This window comes from Camellia sinensis, chromosome 15 (genome assembly GCF_055761805.1).
Source record: "Camellia sinensis isolate YWXY chromosome 15, ASM5576180v1, whole genome shotgun sequence".
Lineage (NCBI taxonomy): Eukaryota > Viridiplantae > Streptophyta > Magnoliopsida > Ericales > Theaceae > Camellia > Camellia sinensis.
The window spans coordinates 31,474,198-31,500,253 of NC_138975.1; the positions used below are offsets into that span (position 1 = coordinate 31,474,198).

The window sequence follows — 26,056 nt, forward strand, 5'->3', positions numbered from 1 at the left end:
ATATCAAACCATAACTCTGAGGCCTTCCCCCTCTTCTGCCTCTATTATTATAATATCTTCCACCTCTGGATTGAAAGCCTTGAGATCTTCCTCCTCTGTTATTGAAAGAATATCCTCGATTAGAAGAAGTGCCAGATGAGTTTGGCGACAAAGTAGATCCACCAGAAAAAGGATAGGAACCAGTAGCAGCAGAAAAAACCACATTAAGCTCAGAAGAAGATCCTTGCTTATGATTGTGTTCAACATGATTGGCTTCTGAACAAAGTAAGGCACACAAGTCATCCATGGAGATAGACTCTGTTTTTGCTCTTATTGTTGTTTTAAAAGCATTGTACTCATCAGGTAGGCCATTGAGAACAAGAAGAATTAAATCTTCGTCATAGACTGGTAAGGAGGCTAGAGCAAGTTGTTCAACCAAATCTCTGATTTCTTGAAGATAGACCTCCATAGATTTTGTTTTCTTTGAAACCGTGCTCAACTTGTTCTTGAGTTGATGTATATGATATCGAGACAGGGAGGTGAATCTTTTCTCTAATGCAGACCACAAATCCTTACACCGTTTGATGTGAAGTACTGAAGCAAAGATGGAAGGTGTAAGAGTTGCAATAATACAACTGAGAAGACAAGAGTCAATTAGCTTCCATTTCAGAAATTCTGGATTAGAGATAGATTGATCATTCTCCTTAGAAATTGTTGGAGATGAACATGATGTAGAACCATCAAGATATCCAAATAATTCGGTAGCCTCAAAGAAATTCTGAATCTGATTTTTCCAAATGGAGTCATTTGTAGCTTCAAGTTTCACTGTAATCAGAGAGTTGAGATTTGAGACAAGCAACAGCACATTAGAAGGCAAAGAAGACTTTTCAGATTGAGTCTCCATTATTGATCTTTCAGATAGGGTCACCATTGTTGCTCGTTAGAGCTTATAATCGCTCTGATACCATGATGAACTTTAGAGAGAGAAAAATATGTACTGATATTATTCACAGTAAAACTGAATCTTCAAAATCTATCTATTCCTTTACAAGTGTTCGAATATATACAGAGCGAAATGTCTAACAATCTAACTAACTAAAACTGAATTTGTTAATTTGTTACAAAGAGACTTAATTTCATACAGTGGTCATACGACCTTGTGATGAACCCTCAGCTCTAATGCTCTGCTTACAATTTCCTATACTTGCAAGCTTTGCAGACTTGGCTCAAACTGCTTTGTTGATAGCTGTGAGTGTAGCTGTTCTATCTTTGCTTTCTTGACTTGCATCGACCATAGCAGTAGCCTTATCAGTAGATGCAGCAGCAGTTCATTTATAGTAGGTGCAGCAGCAGCAGGTCCTGTATCACATTGTAGTTAGAAATAAAATTTACAATTGAGAAACTATTATAATTTGAAAAATGGATATTACTATAAATTTATAAAAGATATATACAATATATATATATATATATAGGGGTACCAATATAATTATCAAAACTTGAGGGGGGCACATGCCCCCCGGGCATAAACTGCCTTTGCCCTTGGACATGTACCAATTTGTCATTCAAGCCTTTAAAAGATATTGACATACCAAATTTTGAAGGTTTGAGTGTCAAATTAATGAGGTTATGCATTGATATTTCTCAAAGTATTTATCACATATAAAATTTTAAAATAATTCTATGTACATACTTTCACGTTTTTCTTACAATTTTTTTTTTATTGATTTAACAATTATAACCACATAATTAGATCACGTCTAATAAAAAAAAAATGGACGACAATTGTAACTCTAAAAATGAATCAATCATTATTTTGAAGACAAACATAATTTGATAATGTATCTATAGTTGTTCGATCAATATGATTTTTTATAAGAATAATATTCTCAATAAATCTTAAAATATGATCAGTTTAGATCATCAAGGTGTCTTCCCTACCTTCTTAAAGTTGCTTTGTTTAAGTCTATACGTGGAAGTGGGATCATCAAAGCTTTTAAGAATAGGTGTTTAGGCATTACAAATTTTGTCTGTGTTTAGGCCCATGTATTTGTGGGAAGTCCATTTGAATAGGTAAATTTAAAATTTGTCTAGCCCTTTTTTTGCAACCCTAAAGCTCGGTTATCTGTCTCAAGTCGGCATGGATTTACACTGATGGGCCATTCTTAAACTTTTGGATCAAACAATTTCATTGAAGTCAGTTGACGGGTTGCTCTCCCGGGAGATTTTATTTAGACTCAAAAAAATCATTAAGTATATTTAATTAAAATTTTAAAATTTATTATATTTTAATGTAAATTTATAATAAAGAGAACACATATTAAACTCTAAAATATGGTACATCCTAATCACATATACCTATTTTTCACTTTCTTTTTCAGGTTTCAATTGTTTTTTCTTTTTTTTCTTTCTCACTTCAAAACTCCAAACCACCCAACCAAAACTCACCATTATCACATCATTGTTTCTTATCTTTGTGAATAGAAGAAAGTTTTAATAAAATCAAATAATGGATAAGAATAATAATGAAAATTATTTTTTGAAACAACCCATCAAAGAGGATGTAAGAATTCACATAAATATCAAAATATAAGTATTGATTTTTGTGTTTTTTTTAATTTTTTTTATATGTAAAAACGAATATTCAGCTTATTTAACGTTATTACTGTTCAGGCTTTCGAATCCGAACAAAGTCAACTTGTTCAGGTATGAAAGTCCTAACCAAACAATATTGTTCGGCATTGTAAGTTCAAATTAATGACTTTGTTCTTATTTAGGTATATCTTGAAGGGAATTTGAAAAAAATTACAAAATATAATGAGAATAACATAAAATTATAAATAATTGAATAGAGAATACTGAAAAATTAAAAGCACTTAATAATTTTTTGAATGTAAATAGAATCCCTCATTGCTCCCTCAGCACTAATGTCATACTCGATGAAGTACTAACTTTAATACAAATTAAAACAAATCTTATATATAACTTATTTTTAAAAGCAGATTCATCAAAGAAAAATATCTAAAATGTTGTTGATGCAATCAAAAGGGTTTGAGATGATTAGAAGGATCTTTGCAAACAAGTTAAAAATAAAAATTCAATGCAACGATTACAGTACGTTAATATTGAGATATATTATTATCATATACTTACATAATTAACATACCTTGCATATGTAAAAGTTATTAAATTATTAATTATATTTGACTAGTGACATTTACCATTCTGCCTATTGTTGACTTGATTTTTACTTGTCCATTAAATCCACGCAGGTGATTGGAGGGAGTGTATATGCAATCAAAAAATTTATAATGAGTATATGATATACAATATTAATTTCTACCCAAATATTACAAAAATATATAATTAGATGTTTCCATTCATCATATATAATTACAAAATATTATCAAAATACAATTGAATATGTTCTAATAAATCCATATTAATTTTTAAAAAAGCAACTATTTGCTTTACATATCTACTTAGGCATCTAAAGTTGTGCTCGACGTTCTTTCATTACATAAAAAAATCTATGATGGAATCTACATCAAAATCTCGAGCAATGTCTTGTTGGGCAATTTTCACTGTATTTAATGAAATAAATTCTGTTTGTGTACTAAATAACAAACATAATACAAAAGAAATATAAGAAATGAGAGAGATTGTTTGATTATAAAAATCAAACCAATAAATAAAAATAAATAAATAAAAACAAATTTTTATTTTGTTACAAAAATAAAATCAAAATATGATTTAAATAAATAATAATAAAACAGAAAATAAATTAACAACTTATTTGATTAATTTCTTGAACAAACTTTTGATCAAGTTCAGTGTTTAACACTGTGTCCTTAAGACAGATTCGTCCTTTCCACGATGCTTTCAAATTTGCGGGCGTCTATCTCCCAAGATAAAATAATCAACAACAAACAATAGCAGCACTACAAATTATTTGCACAACGAACATACTTGTATTTATACACTTTCTCACAAGAAAATAATGCAGCAAAATGTAGAGAATAATTGCAGAGTATTTTGGACGAAAATTGAGTGACAACATTAAATGAGGGACTGCCTATTTATATAGGAAAATGATGGTTGTTTGGTTTGAATCCAACAAGTATGGTACCTCTTCGGTTTAAATTTAAACAGATACAAATCTGTTTGAATTTAAATTACAACATGTAAGGGTTTTCTTGAACTGAAACTGTTCGAGTGGGAAAGGAAAAACCGGAGCCAATTTTGAATTTAATTTTCGGAATTTAATTTTCGAAATTCAAATTCAAAAAATTAGAATTTGATTTTAGAAAAATAAATTCAAATGTTTTTGGCCCAAAAAGATAAGTATTGGGCTGGACAAGCCCAACCCAACCTTACACCACGCACTTGCACCCCAGCCTAGCCCGCCCGACTGACCGACCGACCAATCGGACGGCGACGGCGTGTAGTTATTTTTGGGTCTAATGGGTCTAGCCCAATTTGCCCATAACCTTTCCCTTCTACAAACTTGGGATGCCCCTTGGGGCCCTCCTCAAGTTATAATCCCAAGCTTTATAAACCCATAAATTTCTTCCTACCAAACCAATGTGGGACAAGCCTTTATTCAAACCCTAAGAAATTTCTACCAAAAACTCCATTTCCATAGAGCTCACTTTGGCTTCAATTTTTCATTCACCTGATAATGGTTTTGAGCAACCAAATATATCACGTGAATCATAATGCGGCATATAACGCATTACCACTTTAACCCGCGAAATTCGGCGCATGGGTCTCACCTAAAAATTAGACCAAAGTTGAGGAAAAATTTTGTTTTTCCAAAACTTCCAATATCCATTTCTAACAATCCTCCACATGAATGGAATTTGATGACAATGGAAATGCAATAATATGCAGAATTTGTCGAAAGAGTATAAATCGAAAATATCTTGCATCAGGATAGGTAGCTTTTGTCCTTAAACTTTCCCTAATGATAATCTATCGGACTTACTAGCTAACCAATGGACGCGATGCCTTGAATTGTTCAACTGTTTGTATAAGCCAAGACAACAGATTTCACACAAAATATCTTCTAACACATCATGGTTCTCACAGTTGTATTCATTTTGGCCTTGAACGCTCCTGGTTGTTCATGAGTGTTTCTAGAGAATTTAGCCTCTAGAACTGGCCCCAGTTTGACACTCATATAGATAATTCTTATTGTGAGTATCTCCTTATACTTGTCTTGATTTTTATGCCTAAATCAAGATATAAGTAATCATTAAAAGCAAAGCTTGTCCTTAAACCCCTGCATACAACATATGTTGCAGATATCACTCTCACCATAGGAATGGGTAGAGAATTTTAATCCCTTGGTGATTTCTGACGAGCCACACATAACTTAGTTGTCCCTTTGAACTTAGTTCTTGGGATCTCTAGTCATATAAGTAGGGTTACTATTATGATGACTTTTATGTAATAGGCTTTAATCCTATCCCCTTTGATGAACTACACACTTACTCTTTTGTCAAACCTTTTGTTAATGGATCCGTAATATTCTCTTTAGATTTTATATAATCTATTGAGATTATTCTATTTGAGAGCAATTGCCTTACGGTATTATATCGACAACGAATATATCGCGACTTACTATTATACATATGATTCTGTGCCCTGCCTATTGCAGATTGACTATCACAATGAATACAAATAGTTGGCACAGGTTTTGGTCACATTGGAATGTCTTCTAAGAAGTGACGAATCCATTCTGCTTATTCTCTGGCTTTGTCTAAAGCAATGAACTTAGATTCCATTATGGATCGTGCGATGCATGTTTGTTTCGTGAATTTCCAAGAAACAGCAGCACCTCCCAGAGCAAAGACATATCTACTAGTAGATTTTGAATCTTTAGTATTCGATATCCAATTGGCATCACAATAACCTTTGAGTACTGCTTGATATTGTGTAAAGTTCAAACCACGATCACGGGTAAATCTTAGATATCTAAGAACCTGAATGATCGCTTTCCAATGGTTTTCTCCGGAGTTACTAGTGTACCTACTCAATTTACTGACAGCATAAGCTATATCCGGACGAGTACAATTCATTAAGTACATTAGGCTTCCAATGATTTGGGAGTACGTTAGCTGAGACACTGCATCACCTTTATTTTTTGATAAATAAAGACTGATGTGTATAGGTGTTCTAGCTACATTCATATCATCCTTGATAAATTTACCAAGAATTTTCTCAATATAATGTGATTGAGATAATGCATATTCGTCAGATGTTTTAGTAATTTTCATTCCTAATATTACACTTGCGACCCCCATATCTTTCATATCAAATCTTTTGTTTAGCATTTGCTTAGTTGATTTGATTATGTTTTGATTGCTTCCAATGATAAGCATGCCATCCACATAAAGACAAAATATGACATATCCTTGATCAGTGTTTTTAATATAGACGCACTTGTCATATTCGTTTATCTTAAATCCATTAGTAAGCATAGCATGATCAAATTTTTCATGCCATTGCTTAGGCGCTTGTTTTAATTCATAAAGAGATTTTATAAGTTGACAAACTTTCTTTTCTTGCCCTGGCACTACAACCCCTTTGGGTTGCTCCATATAGATCTCTTCATTTAGATCACCATTTAAGAAAGCTCTCTTGACATCCATTTGATGTATCTCTAGATTATACAACGTTGCTATGGCAATAAGCATGCGGATGGATGTTATTCTTGTCACAAGAGAATATGTGTTAAAATAGTCTAGACCTTCCTTTTATTTGTAACCTTTTACTACAAGTCATGCTTTATACTTGTCTATTGAACCATCTGCTTTCATTTTTCTCTTGAATATCCACTTATATCCAAGAGGTTTAGAACCAGGTGGAAGATCCACCAATTCCCAAGTATGATTTTGCATAATGGATTCAATTTCATTATTAACAGCCTATTTCCACAAAGGTGCTTCAGGACCTGTCATTGCTTCCTTAAACCTTTGAGGTTCATTTTCTAACAGGTATGTCTGAAAATCTGGACCAAAGGATTTTGATGTTCTTGCTCTCTTACTTCATCTTGGTTCATCATCAGTTAAATCCTGTTGGTTGAGACCATTACTAGTTTCTTGTGTTTGATTGTCATTAGTCTCTTGACTTTGTGTACAATCATAAGTTATTTTCCGTGAACTTAATTCCTGTCCTTTCTTGTAAGGAAAGACATGTTCAAAAAGCATAGCATTCCTTAACTCTATAAGAGTGTTCACATTTATATCAAGTATTTCTGATTTATAAGTCAGAAACCGATATGCACTACTATTTTGAGCATAACCAATAAACACACAATCTACTGTTTTTGGTCATATCTTAGTCTTTTTTGGAATAGGAACTTCTACTTTTGCCAAACACCCCCACACTTTTAAGTATTTATAGGAAGGTGGTCGACCTTACCATAATTCATAAGCAGTGCTATTGGTTTTCTTGTGGGGTATTTTGTTTATAAGATAATTAGCAGACAATATTGCTTCCCCCCACAAGTTCTGCGGTAAGCCTGAGCTTAGTAACATGGCATTCATCATTTCTTTAAGGGTTCTATTCGTTCTTTCAGCAATTCCATTTTGCTATGGAGAATAGGGTGCTGTAGTTTGGTGAATAATGCTATGTTGTGCACAAAACTCATTTAATGGTGCATCATATTCACCACCCCTATCACTTTTAACCATTTTAATGGTTTTTCCAAGTTGATTTTCAACTTCAGTTTTGTAGAGTTTAAATATTTCCAAGACTTCATCTTTACTTTTAAGTAAATATACATAACAATATCTTGTGCAATCATCGATAAATGTTATGAAATACTTCTTACTTCCTCTAGTTTGAACAAATTTAAGATCACATACATCAGTGTGAATTAATTCTAGAGGTTCAGGGCTTGTTTGGTTTGTTTTTGGGAGAGTTGTTTTTGAAAAAAAAATTGGAGAGAGAGTTTAGAATTTTTTTTGGTTTGTTTGGTTGTATATTTTGGGAGAGTTGTTTTTTTTTGGAGTTTGGAATGATTTGATATTTTGAGAGAATTTGAGTAGATGTGTGTGAGAGAAAAAGTGATTGAGAAGGAGAGAGAAGAGAGAAAAAGTGATTGATTGATGTGTAAAAGAGAGAAAATGATTTTGGAAATTTTTTGAGAAAAACTCAAACCAAACAATTTTTTTAAATTTTTTTTCTAAAACTCATCTCCAAAATGCAAACCAAACATACCCTCAGTTTTTCTTTCAACTGATTTAAATGAAGCCTTAGTTAGTTTCACTTTTACACAAATCTCACATTTGTGATTAGGATCAATTTCAAACTTTGGTATATAATCCAAACTAATTAATCTACGCAAAGCATCAAAATTCACATGTCCTAATCTACTATGCCATAAATTTGACTCAAGAATATAAGCAAAAGATGTGTTATTCTTATTAATAGCAACTTTTGGTACAACCATTTGAAGAGACCATCACTCATATATCCCTTAGCAACATACATACCACTCTTTGTTAATACAAATTTATAAAACTAAAAAACAAGCATAAAACCATTTTTACTTAACAAAGAACCATAAACTAAATTCTTTCGGATGTCTGGTACATGCAGTACGTTGTTGAGGGTAAGTTTTTTCCCTGATGTCATCTTCAAGATCACTTTTCCTTGTCTAGCTACAGTAAAAGTAGAAGAATTTCTCATAAAAAGTTGTTCACCATTTGCAGCATCATTGTAGGTAGTGAACATCTTCTTGTCCGTACAAATATGATGAGTTGCCCCATTGTCAACCCACCATTCTTTGGGATTTCCAACCAAATTAGCCTCAGACACCATAGCAAAGAGGTTGATGTCATTCACCTCGTCAGAGATGTAATCTAATTCTGTCACATTGGCTTGATTGGTGGTCTTCTTGCTTGTACTTCAACGATTCTTCTTAGGGCGGCGGTAGTCAGAAGCTCGATGTCCAGTCTTGCCACAATTATAGCATTTTCCTTTAAATTTCTTGTTGCTATTGTTGTCGCCTTGTTTAGGACCATCTCTAGTAAACTTTCTCTTTTTGTTATGTGGTTTGTGCACTTGTTCAACCACATTAGCCCTGGCCTCAATGAGAATTTTACCATTCCTCTTTTCAGACTTTCAATTATCTTCCTCAATTCTCAATCTTACAATCAATTCATACATGGTCATCGCCTTGCGTTTATGTTTTAAATAATTTTTGAAATATTTCCAAGCCGGTGGTAACTTTTCCACTAAAGCAACGACTTGGAAAGACTCGCTAAGAGATGTACCTTTAGAATGAATATCATGCAAAATTATCTAAAAATTTTGAACTTGAGAAATTACCGTTTGGGAGTCTACCATAACGAAGCCTAGAAATTTACCGACAAATTTCTTTGTGCCGGCATCCTCTATCTTGTATTTTTTCTCCAAAGAATCCCATAATTCTTTTGCTGTTTTCAGAGGGCTGTAAACATTATACAACATGTTGTCAAGGCCATTGATGATGTAGTTTCTGCACAGGAAATCAGAATGTTTCCAAACGTCCACAGCGGCAACAACTTGCCGATCACTTTTACCTTTTTTAAGTGCTGAAGCCTCTTCATGGAGAAATCGGGAATTATAAGATAAAACAACATTTTCTACTGCCATCTCTTAAACTCAGTATTGTTAAATTTTTCTTATTTTTCTCCATGATTTATTGGAACTTGAACATGGTTCTGGATAGGGACCGGAGTCGGTGTAACAATTAGAGTACCACTTCCAGTTGCAGTTTCAGTTGCAGTAGCTATAATATCTGATTACAAAAATTAAAAAAAAAACCAAAACACAAATTAATTTTCTAGTTACTAAAGTCAGAAAATAAATTATAATACAAAATAATTTTATTTTCCTTATTACTAAAACTAGAAAAATAAAATACCACAATAATTTTCTGTAACTCAAATTAATATTCTGCAATTGTTAATGACACTAGTATATTACTACTAGTTGTCAAAGAAAATAAACAGTGTATTACTACTATTTGTATTTGCCAACCAGAATATTATTTTGTAGAATCACTTTGGCTTCAATTTCCCGTTCACCCGATAATGGTTTTGAGCAACCAAATATACCACGTGAATCACAACGCGACATAGAACGCGTTACCACTTTGACCGGCAAAATTTGGCGTATGGGTCTCACCTAAAAATTAGACCAAAGTTGAGGAAAAATTCTATTTTTCCAAAACTTCCAAAATCCATTTCTAACATGTCTTTCTCAACATATGTTAACAAGTAGCTTGAAAGAAAATCATCACCCATTCTGTTCCGCAATCTAGTCTTTACAATTTTCATGGCTGAAAATGCACGTTCTATTGTCACCGTAGAAACTAGTAAAGTTAGAACAAGATGAATTAATCTATCGACAATAGGATAAATTGTTGACTTCCTTGTTGTTACCAGCATTTGGCACAATTCAGAAATTGTCAACAACTGCTGAAACTTAGGATGTTTAAGGATGTCAATCTCATAATTTTGCAATTGGAATTTCAAATGTATTTTTTCTTGCTCTGTAAAGTCATTAGGATAAAATTGATTTGCAAGCTTGCATATATCTTCAACTTTGAACGAACTGTAATCATTCCTAGGATCTAAAGTAGAGCTAAGAATAAGCAACCCCATCACATCTTCTTTGAATCTGTTGTTCAATTCTTGCAATTGAGAATCACATATAATTGTAAAAATATCAACCCGAAAATGATGCTCAATAGTAATGTGATCTCTTTGGTGCCAAGCACGACCTCTACCAGATGTGTAACGAGCACTCATATCAGGAATATCTATGTCATATTTTCCACAAAATAGTTGAACATTCTCCAACAAAGGAATCCATCCATTTTCTCTATATTTTTGAACAAGTGCTTTTGTAGTTGACGCTAGATGCATTGCATTCAATATATCTTGGGATTTACGCTGCAAAGCTTGGCAAAGATCATTAGTAGTCCCCATAATATCTCTCATAAGATGTAAGATAAACACAAACTCAAAAGATGTAATCTTATCATAAACTCCATTTGCATCTGCACGTTGAGTAGAGGTGGCTCCATCATTGATGACATTACTTAAGACTGAACAAGTTGCACCAAACATATTTATCAAACTAGAAATAGATCCCAAGTGAGAACCCCATCGAATATCTCCAACCTGTTTCAATGTCCCATCTTGATTTTTGCCTTTACCAATTTCAACTTCATTAATGGCAAGTTTTGCTGCAATTTCTTCAGGTTGAGCAACTTTCAACTGATTATGCCTTTTACAAGAAAAGCCACATAGATTAACTGTGAGAGCCAGATAAGAAAAAAATTAGGCAACGGGTATAACCTCTCTTGCTATCGCTACCAATGCTAATTGGAGTCGATGAGCAAAGCAATGAACATAATACACAAAATGGCAGTCATAAAGAAACAAGGCCTGTAACCTAGTCCACTCTCCACGCATATTACAAGCGCCATCATACCCTTGACCACGAATATTTTGTACACTGAGATTATGACGAGATAGGACAATACATATTTCTTCTTTCAAAGTTGCTGATGTTATATCCGATACACGAACTATGTCAAAAAATGCTCCTTTATAAAACCATCTTTATCAACAAATCTTAGAACAATGGCCATTTGCTCCCTCTTTGATTCATCTCGAGCTTCATCCACTATAATTCAAAATTTTGCTTCATCAATCTCCTCACAAATGAATCTTTGTATTTTGTCAAAGAAAATACCAAGAATTTCTTTTTGAATTCGATGCGAGTAGTATGAAGCATTTTGAGAAGCTTTGTGTAACACAACATTTGCTACATCCGCATTATAAGATGCCAAGAGCTTTATCAATTCAATAACATTCCCTCGATTATTAGAATCATGACTTTCATCACGACCTCTAAATGTACAAGCTTGAAATGTAAGCCATTTGACAGCATCTATTGTAGTCTTCAACCGCAAACGATTTTTTTGCAACTTGTTGAGAAGTTTGTTTCTCAACTATCTTCTCAATGTGTTACGCTTGATTTGTTAAATCATGGCAAGATTTAACAGCAATTCTGTGTGATGAATTAGGACCATTTCCCATATGAGTTAAGAAAGCACAATTCTTCCCACTATTGACTTTCTTCGATGAAGAAAATCCATCAGAAATGAAAGCACTAGGAGTAGTGTGTCCATTTTGTTTTGTTAAAAGATAGCAAGGAAGACAAAAGGCACAATGTTTGGTTGGAGAATATTCTAGCCAATCTAGAAAAAACTTGTACTAAGAAGCTAGAAAATGACGCCCATTCTTTTCAAAAATCATAATCAGACAAAAAGGACTTTAACATATTAACCAATAAATTTTCAATTATTTTAACATCACTAAATTTAAAATAAAAAGTAATCATACTTAAAAAAATAAATTATAATTTTTATTATTTCAGTATTTATCAAAAAAATAATTAAAATTTTTAATTTTAAAGTAAAAAATTTAGGGGGTGGCAGTTCTTAAATTTTTTCCCAAAAACTTTGGGCTGGCGAACGCGTATAATTTAAAAATATTTGTTATTTTAATACTATATCTAGGGGGTTTTTTTCAAAACTTTTTTTTCTTTGGGGGGGGGGGGGTCGCCCTTGCCAGCTCCCCTGGGTCCATCCCCGGGTGATTGTAAGGTCGACCTTGATGAGAAGCAATCAAGGTAGTCATCACCTTGAGCCCTTAAATTTGAGCAAAAAGTAGGGTCCTGGGACCCCTAATTAAGAGTAGGCGTTGTGTTGTGTTATTTTAGATTTAAGTCAGAAGGGTAAATTACACTTTGTATCTTTATATTTTATATCAAATTTTACTTTGGTCCTTTACATATAAAATTATGATAGTCAACCTCATGTATTTTTGGTCAAATCTCATTTTGGTTCCTACACATGGAATGTGATAGTCAACCCCTATATTTTTGGTCAAATCTCACTTTGGTTCCTACACAAGTATCAATGTCCCATTTCTTTTCTACTGTTCAATTGTTTAAATCTTTAAAAGAATCTAATCATGTGACAAGAATGTGACTACGACATGAAGGTAAGAGGGAAATTATCTACATTTTCCACCAATACATACTTTGTTCAAAAATTTATATCAAATTATGATTGTATTAGGTTAAAACAAAACGCAGATTGTGAACGATTAAGAAGATGAACTAGGGTTTTGCATACAATGGAACCATGAAACTCTGTTTTTCACGATAATACAATCTTTTGTCTATTCATCTTTCTTTCTCTTTGATTTCTTTATCCAATTTTTTATTATTTTGAAAACTTTATTTTCTTGTCTCTTCGTCTAAATTTTTAGCATATGAATATATATATATATATAGTATTGTATAACTCTTATGTGTTTATCACATAGGACAAAGTGTATTGGTAGGAAATATGGATGATTTTCCTCTTTTACCCTCATTTCGTAGTCATATTTTTGTCACATGATTGGATTTTGTTAAAGATTTAAAAATGAAATAACAGAAAAGAGACTTTGACATGTGTATAGGGATTAAAGTGGGATTTGAGAAAAAATATAGGGGGTTGACTATCACGATTTCATGATTAGGGACCAAAGTGAGATTTGACTAAAAGTGTAGGAGGTTGACTGTCATGATTTCATGAGTCGGGGGCTAAAGTGGGATTAGTGCAAAGTGTAGGGATGCAAAGTGTAATTTACCCAAGTTAGAATTATCTCTACACCAATCTAATCCATTTTATTTTTCATGTTATGGTATCGTGCTATTTTCGATTCGTATCTGGTTATGTATTGTTTCACTCTTAGTTAAAAATACTAAGGCAGCATTCGGAAACATTTACGTTTTTGGTTTATATTTACAAAAATTTTATAAACTGATTTTTGTTTATTTTAAGAAAATCATAAACTACAAACGCTTTTGATTTGAACAAAATGTTTGAAAAAACTTAAAAACATAAACTAAAAAATATGTTTGTTTAGGCCTAAAATATTTATATTTATTTTTTATTATTTATGACACTAGGATCATACACATTATAATTGAAAAAAAAATTAATAAAAAAAATTAATTGAAATAAAAAATTTATTAGTCAAAATTTTAAATTTCTGTTTAAAAACCAACGTAAACTCATTTTTTAAGTTTACGTTTTTTTTCTCAAATTTATAAATTGAGACAACTATTTATAAACTAAAAAAATTATCAAACATTTATGACAATTTTTAAAATATTTGTAAATGTAACCTGAAAACTGAAAACAAAGTAGTTACCAAACAACCCCTAAGTGTATGATGAGATTAAATTTTGTTCACAAGTTAAATTTTATAAAATTAGTCTATACTAAATGAAATTGTTCATAAAATGTTTGATTTCAACTCAATTACATTTTCCTAAATTAAAAAAAAAAACTATACCTTATTATCATATTTTTTTTACTTGATTGACTTTATAATAGGTAACAAAAAATACATAGTTTAAATAATAAAAAAAAATATTAACTTTAACATTTTATTTTACATACTTTTTTATTCAACTAGATGAAATTACATAAAATATTAAAAAATATCATGCACCCTTAGAAATAATATTAAAATATGTAACTAATTATTCAATTAAATTAAAAAATAAGGATTCAATTAAAATAAACTAAACTCCCAATCTAAACTAAAGAGCCTTCTAAATTATGAATGGTTAATTAGTAATTTTGCATCCAAAAATACAATAGTGTAATATTTAGCTAATGCTCTATTGTAATTGGTTCATTTTTATTTGATATTATAAGTTTATTTTTCATTTAATATTTTTCCAAATCATTTTTTTAATAGTTTGTTCATGTATACACCTTGAGATTTGCTTAAAATATGAATTGCTCTATATGATTTAGAAAATTATAAACACCTCCTATTAGAATTTTTTATTTAACATAATTAACTAAAAAAATAAAATTCCTAACTAATCTCTTATACAATAATATTAAAATTACTTGAATTATTAATTAAAATATATTTATGATGTCATTAAAAATTATTAATTGACTTGATAATTTATTAGTAAAATGGTTCATTTGTTATGAAATTAAAAACTTCAAAGAATGAGATGTAATTTCCTGAACTATTGGGGCAATTCGTATTTTAAATAAATTTCGATAAGTGTATTTGCAATTTACGCTAATTATTAATATGTATAAAATTTATTATTTATTTGTAATTATTTTATAGAAGTATAAATTGAATAGAAATTTTTTCATAAACAAATAAAAAATCAATTTCCGAAGAGGGGGAAAAAAAAAACACACACACACAAGTGTGATTTGTGCGACATTCCTCAAAGTTTCATCCTTTGGAGTAGAGTGGGCCTTCCATGAAGTTTTCTTGCATTGAACAAAAAAAAAAAAAAGTTGCTAAATGTCCTTACCTATTTATTTTGACCCTCTACTTCTTTGAATCCCCACTCACATAATTGAAACCCTCTCATCTACTCTTTGAACACCCATATTAATACCAAATATATCCTTGTTTTTTGGACCCCAACTCTTCTTCCCCCTTCTATTGTCGGCATCGCCGCTATAGCAAGTTCCATGTCCTCCCGCCATCCTCTTTCTCTTCTTTCTTATTCTTATTCTTTTTTCCCTTTTTGTCCTCCTCTCCTATCCATCTCCCTCGGCTTTTGCTCTGGCTGTTGTTGCAGCTTGTCAACGCCTCGCTCATCATCGCCATGAGATCTGAAGGTCTCAAAGTTGATGCCTTGCTCGCTATCATTGCAAATCTGAAGGTTTTGCCACCGTAGATCCCTCACTTGCCATCGCCACCAGCGGATTGACGATTTCAACATTGTCGACGAAGTCTGCCCCTCACTTGTTTCATGGCGCCTTAGCCCTAGCCCACCACCACTACAAGAAATAGCATTTTTGGTGACTAAATTTTTAGTCGCCAAAATAGTTTACCGACTAAATATTTTGGTCGCAAGATTAGTCGCGAGAAGATTGTTGGGGAAGGTATTGGCGACTAAAAAAAATTTAGTCACCAAAAGTCTATAAAATGGAGACTAAAGTTTTAGTAGGCAAAACTAAAAGGTTTTGGCGACGAAATAACCTTTGGTCGCTGATGAGGCAAATTGGCGACTAATCTGTTAGTCGCCCAAAGGCTACTAATTTAATTTAAATCACATTTTCAGCTACTAAAATTTTTTGTTGCTGAAAGTCCGATTTCTTGTTTAGCTACTACATAGGTTAGTCGGCCAAAGTTTAATTTTTTTTTTAGCTACCAAAGGTTTTGTCTCCTATGATATAATTATGTTTTTTGCGACCAAATATTTAGTCGCCAAAAGTGTTTTTTTTCTTTTTTTGGCTACTAAATTATTAGTCGCCTAAACTGTTTTTAATTCTTTTTTGGCTACTAAACAGTTAGTTGCCAAAAGATTTAATTCTTTTTTTGCTACTAACTTTTTAGTCACTAAAAATATTTAACTCCATTTTGGCTACGAATTGTTTTGCCGCCAAAAAAATCATTAAATGTTTTTTTTTTTCATTTTAATAAAATTTTCCACAACCTGTATGTATCCACAGCAGCCTGTAATAGATATACAAACAAAACAATATGTATACATTATCGCCTATTCCATAACGCATATTTCACTTACAACTATCAAACAAAAAAGAATACCTTTTAATGTAAACTTATATACAAACCAACTATATATATTCTAATTAGAAATAATGTCATACATAACAAATAAGCATACCAAAACAATGTCCTCCGTACACAAATATTTTCTCTACTATGCATTGTAATGACTATTTGGCATGGTACAAATTACCATGGTAATATGTACCACGACAAAAGGTAATCTATATACCACGGCAATAAATACAAGTTCCATGTCAAAAGTATTATGTACCTCGCCAAAAATTATATGTCCAATTCATCCAAATTCCGCACAACAAGCAGAGGACGACGAAAAACATCCCAACTGTTCAAAAGTGTAAATTATCCTCTGTACAAAAAAATTGGAAGATCCACATGTCAATGCCAAAAGCCATCTACAAAACAAAAATTACACCTATTAGTTCCATATAGCATTTCAACATAAGACCACGCAAAAAAACAGTTAATAGATCTGTAAAGGGATTTTTCCGTTTTGTATTGTTATTTTTTGGCTGAGGTGGTTTCATCTCTCAGTTATAATAATTTTGAAAATGAAATTAACATTATTGAAATTTTAGGAACCAAAACAACGCAAAGTGCACATGATTAAAAGTCCATTGGCATCCAAAAAATGGCAATCAATGTAAGGTCATGCTAATTACATCCCGTCTATCCCCACAGGTCCTATTTGACACGAGGAAGCTACCTGTGGCATCTATAGAGTGGTTCGGGGGCTACTTTGAATTTTTAGGCCCAAAAGGCCTTTTTCGGCTAAGTTTATGACGTTTTTCACGCCAACTCCCAACCTATGGACGCTAATTACATCTCATCTATCCCCAAGGGTCATATTTGACATGAGGAAGCTACCCGTGGCATCCATAGAGTGGTTTGGGGGCCGCTTTGAGTTTTCGGCCTCGAAAGGCCTTTTTCGGCTAAGTTTATAGTGTTTTTCACGCCAACTCCCAACATACACGTGCTAATTACATCCCGTCTGACCCCACAAGTCCTATTTGACACGAGAAAGCTACCCATGCCATCTATAGAGTGGTTTGGAGGCTGCTTTGAATTTTCAGCCTTAAAACCCTTTTTCGGCTAAATTTATGGCGTTTTTGACGCCAACACCCAATGTATGCATGCTAATTACATCATGTTTGTCCCCACAGGTCTAATTTGACATGAGGAAGCTACTCGTGACATCCATAGAGTGGCTTGGGGGCTGCTTTGAATTTTCAGTCTCGAAAGGCCTTTTTCGGCTAAGTTTATGGTATTTTTCGGGCCAACTCCCAACGTACGCGTGCTAATTACATCCTGCCTATCCCTATAGGTCCTATTTTTCACAAAGAAGCTACTCGTGACATCCATAGAGTGGTTTGGGGGTTGCTTTTGGCCCTGAAAGGCCTTTTTTCGGCTAAGTTTATGGCATTTTACATGCCAACTCCCAACCTACGTGAGCTAATTACATCCCGTATTTCCCCATAGGTCTTGTTTGACATGAGGAAGCTACCCATGGCATCCATAGAGTGGTTTGGGGACTACTTTGAATTTTCGGCCCCGAAAGGCCTTTTTAGGCTAACTTTTTGGCGTTTTTGACGCCAACTCCCAACGTACGCGTGATAATTACATTCCGTCTATCCCCAGAGGTCCTATTTGTCACGAGGAAGCTACCCATGACATCCATGGAGTGGTTTGGGGGCTGCTTTGAATTTTCGGCCTCGAAAGGCATTTTTCGACTAAGTTTGTGGCGTTTTTCACTCCAACTCCCAACGTACACGTGCTAATTACATCCCATCTGACCCCACAGGTCCTATTTGACACGAGAAAGCTACCCATGGAATCCATGGAGTGGTTCGGGGGCTGCTTTGAAATATCATAACATCTCTCAACTAGTGGAGCCATGAATAGATTGGCTTTCATCTAAGTAGCACAAACACATCACACGAAATAGTGACACGGCAATTTTCAAAAAAATGAGGACAAAATAAGCTTGAGACACATTAAAATTTTATATTTTTATAAATTTATTATATGTCCAACATATGAATAGTTTATTCAAATGTGCTGAAGAAGAAAAAGAAAAAGAAAAAAAAGAAACATAACACTAACTAAAATTAAAAAGTCATATATACCATAACTTAACATTAAGATATAATTCTCGCCAACTCTTGCTTTTAAAGAAAGCAAAACAATTGTGGAACATTAAATTACACATAATGTATTTATCTGATAAATGTTTCGAAACATACTTAGTGCACATTGTTACTATGAAGAGATTCATCACATAAGTCGAGTTTGGATGGTTAAAGAAGTGTTTATGAAGTGTCTGATATTATGAATTAAAATTTCAATTAAGACAGTTTGAAGAAGCGTCAAACATGCTCTTGGGAGTGCCAATAGAGTGTCGTGTCCGACATGGCACACCTCCTCCATAGTGTCCATGCTTTGGGATAGGTTTTCATCAGTCTCTAACAACCACACACATGCACACAAAACAGGGAGGAAAAAGCATGAAGAAGGAAAAAAGAAAAAAAAAATAGTACACCATTGTTCTTAAAGAACCTTAAAAAAGCAGTCTACCCTGTTTATAACAAAACCATAAACACTAAATTGCGGACAAGTAATGGTACCTGCACTTACCTGCCCAAGTCCATGCACATAGCTCCATGTAACATATATCATTTAAAAAAATATGTCATGAAGATTTTTTTGAATTTTATTTATTCTTATTATCATTTTTTTTGGATCTTTGACTTATGAAGATCGAACAACTGAAACCTCAATATCAACGATTGTATAAGTACTCGAATTGAATTCATTCGATGAGTTCAGACATTGGAAAAAATCTCTGACTGATTCACATTCACGTATGCGTAAAGGCCAATTAAATGACTAAACAGATTTTCAAACAACATATTGCAGATTGACGCAGATAAAAATATTATGGAAAAATTTTCTTTTGCTAACATGCACAAAGAACACAACCAAATAAAACTTGAATTGAATAATGCTATAACAAAGCTCAACCTATTCATATTTCCATCACAGCAATAAGTTGCAACAAGGAAACATTTATTGAAAAACCACATATTAGGAGCTAAACGTCGTACACTCTTTTGATATGTAGCCCTCTGCAATGGAACCTTCTGGCCAAGCTTTACTGCCCACAAATCCTTTCAAAAGTCCGAGCATCCTAGATGTAAACATCAACCTGTTCGTCAGTATGGTCATATTGAATTATATTTAAATGAAAAAAGTTCAGACTCGTAGTTATACCTCTCAATAGGATACATCCATCGATATTGCACAGGCCCTCTAAGCATAGCCTCGTAAGGCAAATGAATTGCCAAGTGGACCATGACATCAAAAAAAGCAGGAGGAAAAATCTTCTCAAGCTTACAAATTATAAGTACGATTTGTTCTTGCAGTTTCTCCAAATCAGTCACCCTCAATGTCTTTGAGCACAACTGTTTGAAAAAATTTCCCAACTCAAACAATGTGGTCCCAATCTCGGTAGGAGGGTATCCTCGCATCCCAATTGGAAGAATTCATTGTAGAAGGACATGGCAGTCATGACTATTGAGGCCAACTAACTTTCCACCATTCGCGGTGACACAATTGGATATATTTACCGCATAGCCATTAGGATACTTAATCGATTTCAAGAATCAGAAAATGTGTACTAGGGACAATGTGTACAATGCTGGAGGCTTCTCGAAAGAGCCATTCACATGCCTCATCAAGTGTAACTTCTTTCGTATTCTCATGTCGTCCACATCCAAACGTGCTTTGTCCGTGTCCTTGTTCTTACCATCTATGCTTAATAGTGCCCTAACCAGATTGTCACATATATTCTTTTCTATGCACATGACATCAAGGTTGTGTCAAAGCTTCAGTGTTTTCCAATAGGGTAGGTCAAACAAATGCTTTCTTTTGTCCAGTTCGAATTTGGATTTTCATTCCTTTGTCTTTTTTGGTTGTTTGGATGCTTTCCATACGGCCTGTACGTCCTCAAATTAATTTGCTCCAGTATTTGTTCTCCCAATAACTCCACAAGTTTGGACCAATTCTCAATTTCACCATTGAAGAGCTTACTTCTTCGCCAATTATGGTTCTCAGGTAAATACCGCTGAGCACCCATATACCCTATCTTACTTCGCAAACTCTGAGATGATGCATCCATGTTACAATTAGGGCAAACCAAATAACCTTTTGTACTCTAACCAGACATGTTACCATATGCAGGGAAGTCATTGATGGTCCACATGACTGCTGCATGCATTGTAAATATTTGGCCATTTGAGGCATTATATATTTGCACAGCATGCTCCCACAGATTGGTTAACTCCTCTAGTAATGGTTGCAAGTAAACATCGATGTCTCTTCTAGGTGCGGATCGTCCGGGACTAAGCAATGACATCATGACAAATGGATCTTTCATACACTTCCATGGGGGTAGATTGTAAGGCATTAAGATTACGGGCCACATGCTGTACGATGTACTCATATTTCCAAATGGATTGAAACCATCCGTGGCAAGCCCTGGCCTTACATTCCGAGGATCCGCAGAGAACGTAGGATGCAACCTATCAAAGTCCTTCCATGCCTCACCATTAGTTGGATGTTGTAATACTCCATCATCCACATGCTTATCTTTATGCCATCTTATATATGCGACTATTTTTTTCGACATGTACAATCTCTTCAACCTTGGTGTCAAAGGAAAGTACTTCAATGTTTTGTGTGGAATTTTTTTACCCACCTTGTCATTCAACTTGTATCTAGACTCCGTACATATAGGGAAATTCTCCAATGTTACGTTGTCTTTCCAAAATAAAGTACAATCATTCTTGCATGCATGAATCGCCTCGTATCCCAAACCCAATTCACGTAAGAACTTTCTCACGTCATAAAGGGTCCATGGAACAGTTTGATCACACTTTGGTAGAATGTTTTTAAAAACTTGCATAACCATATTGAAAGATTTGTTGCTCCATTTATTGTACACCTTGACGTGAAGCATCTTAATTACGAAGGACAAGATGGAGAACCTTTCACACTCTGGATATACTTTGCGTTGAGCATCGTCAAACAACTTCATGAACTTCAACAAATTGTGCCTCTCCGAACTAGTACACTTTTCTCTGATATGATCATCCATAAGACCGTTCATGTAAATCTCTTCTAACATGGTAAGAAGTTCACCCAAATTTTTGTGATTGGCTGTCATTCCAACTCCGTTGCTTTCAGTATCATCGTTTCGCTTAGTAGGATGATCACAAGACATGGGAACATGTTCCCTGTGGTGCATCCAAGTTCGATAAGAACACGCGATTCCTCTTCGAATCAAGTGCAACCGTAAAACTTGTCGACTAAATTTTTTGCCGTTCAAGCAATCGACAAACGGAGAACGAATTTCATCTTGAGGCCCTAAATTCTTCGTAGCAAACTCAATAAATGACTGAACACCTTATTGTTACTCTTTACTTTTCAGCCTATCTTTTATCATCATCCAACTCTTGTCCATTATTCGAACCCTACACATCAAGCAAAGATGAACAAGCAGAAGTAATATTCATTGAGAGTGAGAGATTACGCTTTCTACTCGTTGAAAGGCTTGAAAAATATAGTAGACGAAACAAGGTGGGTATGGAAAAGTAAAATATTAACGTAATTTTCTAAATAATTAGTATTTTGTATTTTAATTTCAAATATTGTTATTGTGATTATTAGAAAAAATCCACGTCATCTATAAAAAATATTATTTTATTCCATGTCATCACCACATCATTGTGCCTAGCCATTAGTGCACTATCTGGACCCGTTAGATATGGACTTGTTAGATCCACCATGAGCCCTATTTCAATAAAAAAAAAAAAAAATTTGATATGACAATTATAATATGTTTAATTTATCGTGTTTGTCACAAAAATATGAATAGTTTATTTTTAAAAACACACTTACCCTTTTTTTTAGGGAGGTGGGGGGAGAGATAGAAATAACAAATTGAAAAGGCTAATATATCGAATCAACCTAATTTTTTTTAATGATAAACTGTTCAAATTATTAAAATAGAATCCATGATAGGCCCTATGGGACTGGACAACACCATTCAATCTATTGCTATCAAAATCTCAATTAAAAAAGAGTAAAATCAAAATTAGTATAAAAAAAAGAGTCATTCTTTGGTACATACGTATGCAAATTATAATATTTGTGATGTTGATTATCAAATTTATCATAACTAAATTTTTTCAGTCATAATTAAAAAATAATAATGAGCCATAACCAAGGGTAATGCTATGGTACATACCCTCAAAAAGGTGTGTACAAAATGTGAGTTATGATATTTGTTTAGTTTTTTTTTAATAACTGAGTGTTTGTACTAGTTTATGATATTTGTGAAGATGATTACCATAAATGTCATAACTCAATCTTATGTGAGTCATAACTACGAAAGAAAAAAGAAAAAAAAAGAAGAATTATAACCAAACATCATATAAAATATAACTAAACAGCTTTTCAATTATAACTAAAATAATATCATAACCAATATCACAATGAGTCATAACTAATACCATAAATTACTTCAGTGGTGGGCTGGTGACAATTTGAGAAAAGTTGAAAGGAAAATCTAGAGAGTTGCAATACTTTGGTCCTTTTGAAAGCACATAAATAAGTGTGTATTTAATGGTTGCAATCCCAGTTTTAATGAAGTATGTGAACTTGTCAACATTAGATTTGCTCTTTGGATTAAGTCTTCTAATAAGATGGCACATTTTTCAGTAAATGACTTTGTAACCTGAGACAAATGAAGTCTGCTTTGGTGGAAGACCTTTTTGATATGCTTATGTTATTGGGTGGCTGCTGTCAAGATTAGCTATTTTTTGCTCTGGTTTGTGTGGCTAAAAATAGGGCAGCCAGAGTGGTTGTTGTTATTTTGATTTTCGTTGTTGGTTTCTCATCAATCTTGGTGTGATGTTAGCATATGATTGAATTTGTATATTGGTGCCAACATAATTAGGATGGGTGTGTTTATTATGATTCTTCTTGCACTCTCACCTTCCTTCCCTTTATTAATCTAGTCCTTGTATGATGTACTTTGCGATTTATCAATAATGTTCTTTTTTAGCAGATCAAAAAAAAAAAAAAAAAAACTAATGTCGTAATGTTTATAACTAAATCATAACCAACACTCCAATGTAATAAGCAAAGACTATACAAGTTGTAATATATGATACACACCCCATTTAGAGTTTTCCAAGAACAAAACACCGCATAAGAAAAGAAAAGGAAAAAAAAGAGGCTAATTGATATTTGATATAATATGTCATTTAATTAGGAATTATGCTAAAAATGTAAAAATTAGATTTGAAATTAGGAAAAAATCACGTTTCTTAATTGATACTCCCTGTTTTGCAGTTATTTATTTATTTATAAAGACAATGAAATATAGAGAAAGACAATAAAGGGTATAATTTCCTCTTTATAACTATTATCAACAACGTTGGTGCCGCAATTTAAACTAAAATCACATATAGAGTATGTGCCTATTAACGGACCCACAAAACATTTATTTCTAGTAATAAATGATGACAAACTTTACACTCTTCTAATCCCATAAATGCCTTTAATCTCTCAACCCTATGTTTCTCTCTCTCATTGCATTCTGTTATGCATTTCATCACTCCTCTCTCTACCATCTACATATCAAGATTCAAGTAAGTTCTATTCTTTTTTTTTTTTTTTTTTTTTAATGCCTTAATTTGATATTCGTAAGATTCTTGTTCATGTTAAGTGAAAATGCATTTGTTTGGAAGTAAGTTTTTGATCCAATTAAATAGAAAAAGCAAATATAATTTGGTAGACCTCTATAAACGAATGTTGTTCGAGGTTTGTTTTCTATTATTTATTTATTTATTATTATTTTTTTTCAGTTGAACATTTAAGTTTTATCTAACCCACTTGCAAATGTGAATGAAGCTTTTTTTTTTTTTACTATTTCAATTGCAGCATCATATCATCAAATTCCAATTCAAATATTTAGCCATGGTCAATAAACATACAATCTCATATTACCAGCCATACATGCAAATAAACACACAACAATGGATTAGGGCTTTCAAACTACTAAGAGAGAAAGGAAAAAGAGAGGAAAATCAAACCAGTTGAACCCAATTTCAAAAATTACAAACCAATTTCAGAATTCAAACCAGTTGAATCCATAAAACCAGTTGAACCCAATTTCGGAAATGGATTAGGGCTAACTATTTTGGCCATAAAACCCTTAAAATTGAAGAAAACAAACGTGCATTGAACCAAACCAATTTCAGAAATCAACACAAAATTAAACTAAAAAAAATCATATCAAACCCGAGAGTATTGTGTGAGAAATGAGGAAATAGATTAAGCGAGAGAGAGAGAGAGAGAGAGAGAGAGAGAGAGAGAGAGAGAGAGACCTGTGATTCGCTGCAGTAGGGGAGGTGATTTGCGGCGGTGGCGGTGGCGACATGTGACACTGGTAAGCGATGATGGCCAGCGACGGTGGTGCGCGATGGTGGTGATCATTAGTGGTGAGCAGGGGTGAGGTTTGGTGCAGATTCTGTTCTCTGTGTGTGTGACACAAAACATAGAGCAAACTATGTAAGTGTAGAGAGGAGACGCAGGTGCCAAAATTAATTTGTTTCCCTCTAAAAAAAAAATTCAAGCTTTAGCGACCAAAAAACATTTTGTAGCCAAAAGATAGGTTATTGACGACCGAAACTTTTGTAGCCAAAAGTACCATTTCGGTACTATTTTTTTTTTGGTCGGCAAAGAGTTATTATATGACGACTAAATGTTTTTAGTCACCAAAACCTCATGTTTGGCGACCAAATTCTTTGGTTGGCAAAAAGAATAAAAAAAAAATTCACTAACTGTTTGGCGACTAAACTTTATTTTGTCAGAAAATAATTATATTTTCCGACCAAATTAAATTTTTAGTAGCCCAAAGTTCAGACTATCGCCGACTAATAGTTTTTTAGTCGTCTATTAGCGAATATTTAGCGACTAAATATTTTCTTTAGTCGCCAATAAATAAGATATCTCGACTAAAAGAATATAGTAGCTGAAACTTGAATCATTGCCAGCTAATTTATTTTTTAGTCGCCAAAACTGTCACTTTTGGCGACTAATTTTATTTTGGTTGCCAATTTTGTCACCAAATGTGTAAATTCTTGTAGTGCGCCACTATGAAGAAGGTGATGGAATGGTTAGTAGGATTAGGGTTAGGGTTTTGAAAATTAGGGTGAGAAGGTGAGAGACAAGGGTAAAAATGGAATTTCATGTTTGGACAGAATTGGAATTAAAAAAATAAAAAAGATGGGTAGTCCAGGAAATTCTATTTCCACAAACCTACTTACCTCAGTGCATATCATTTCTTAATGCACACA

At 33.3% G+C, this 26,056-nt stretch overlaps 1 protein-coding gene across 1 annotated transcript; it reads right to left on the reverse strand.

Annotated features, from left to right (window-relative positions):
- Positions 1-1,177: 1,177 nt before the first annotated feature.
- Positions 1,178-20,808, reverse strand: LOC114286243 (uncharacterized). Its single transcript, XM_082908130.1, has 3 exons — positions 20,624-20,808; positions 10,208-11,268; positions 1,178-1,338 (listed from the first exon to the last, which is right to left on the reverse strand). The coding sequence occupies exons 1-3, from the start codon at positions 20,806-20,808 to the stop codon at positions 1,178-1,180; spliced, it is 1,407 nt and encodes a 468-aa protein (XP_082764256.1).
- Between the last annotated feature and the right edge of the window lie 5,248 nt (positions 20,809-26,056).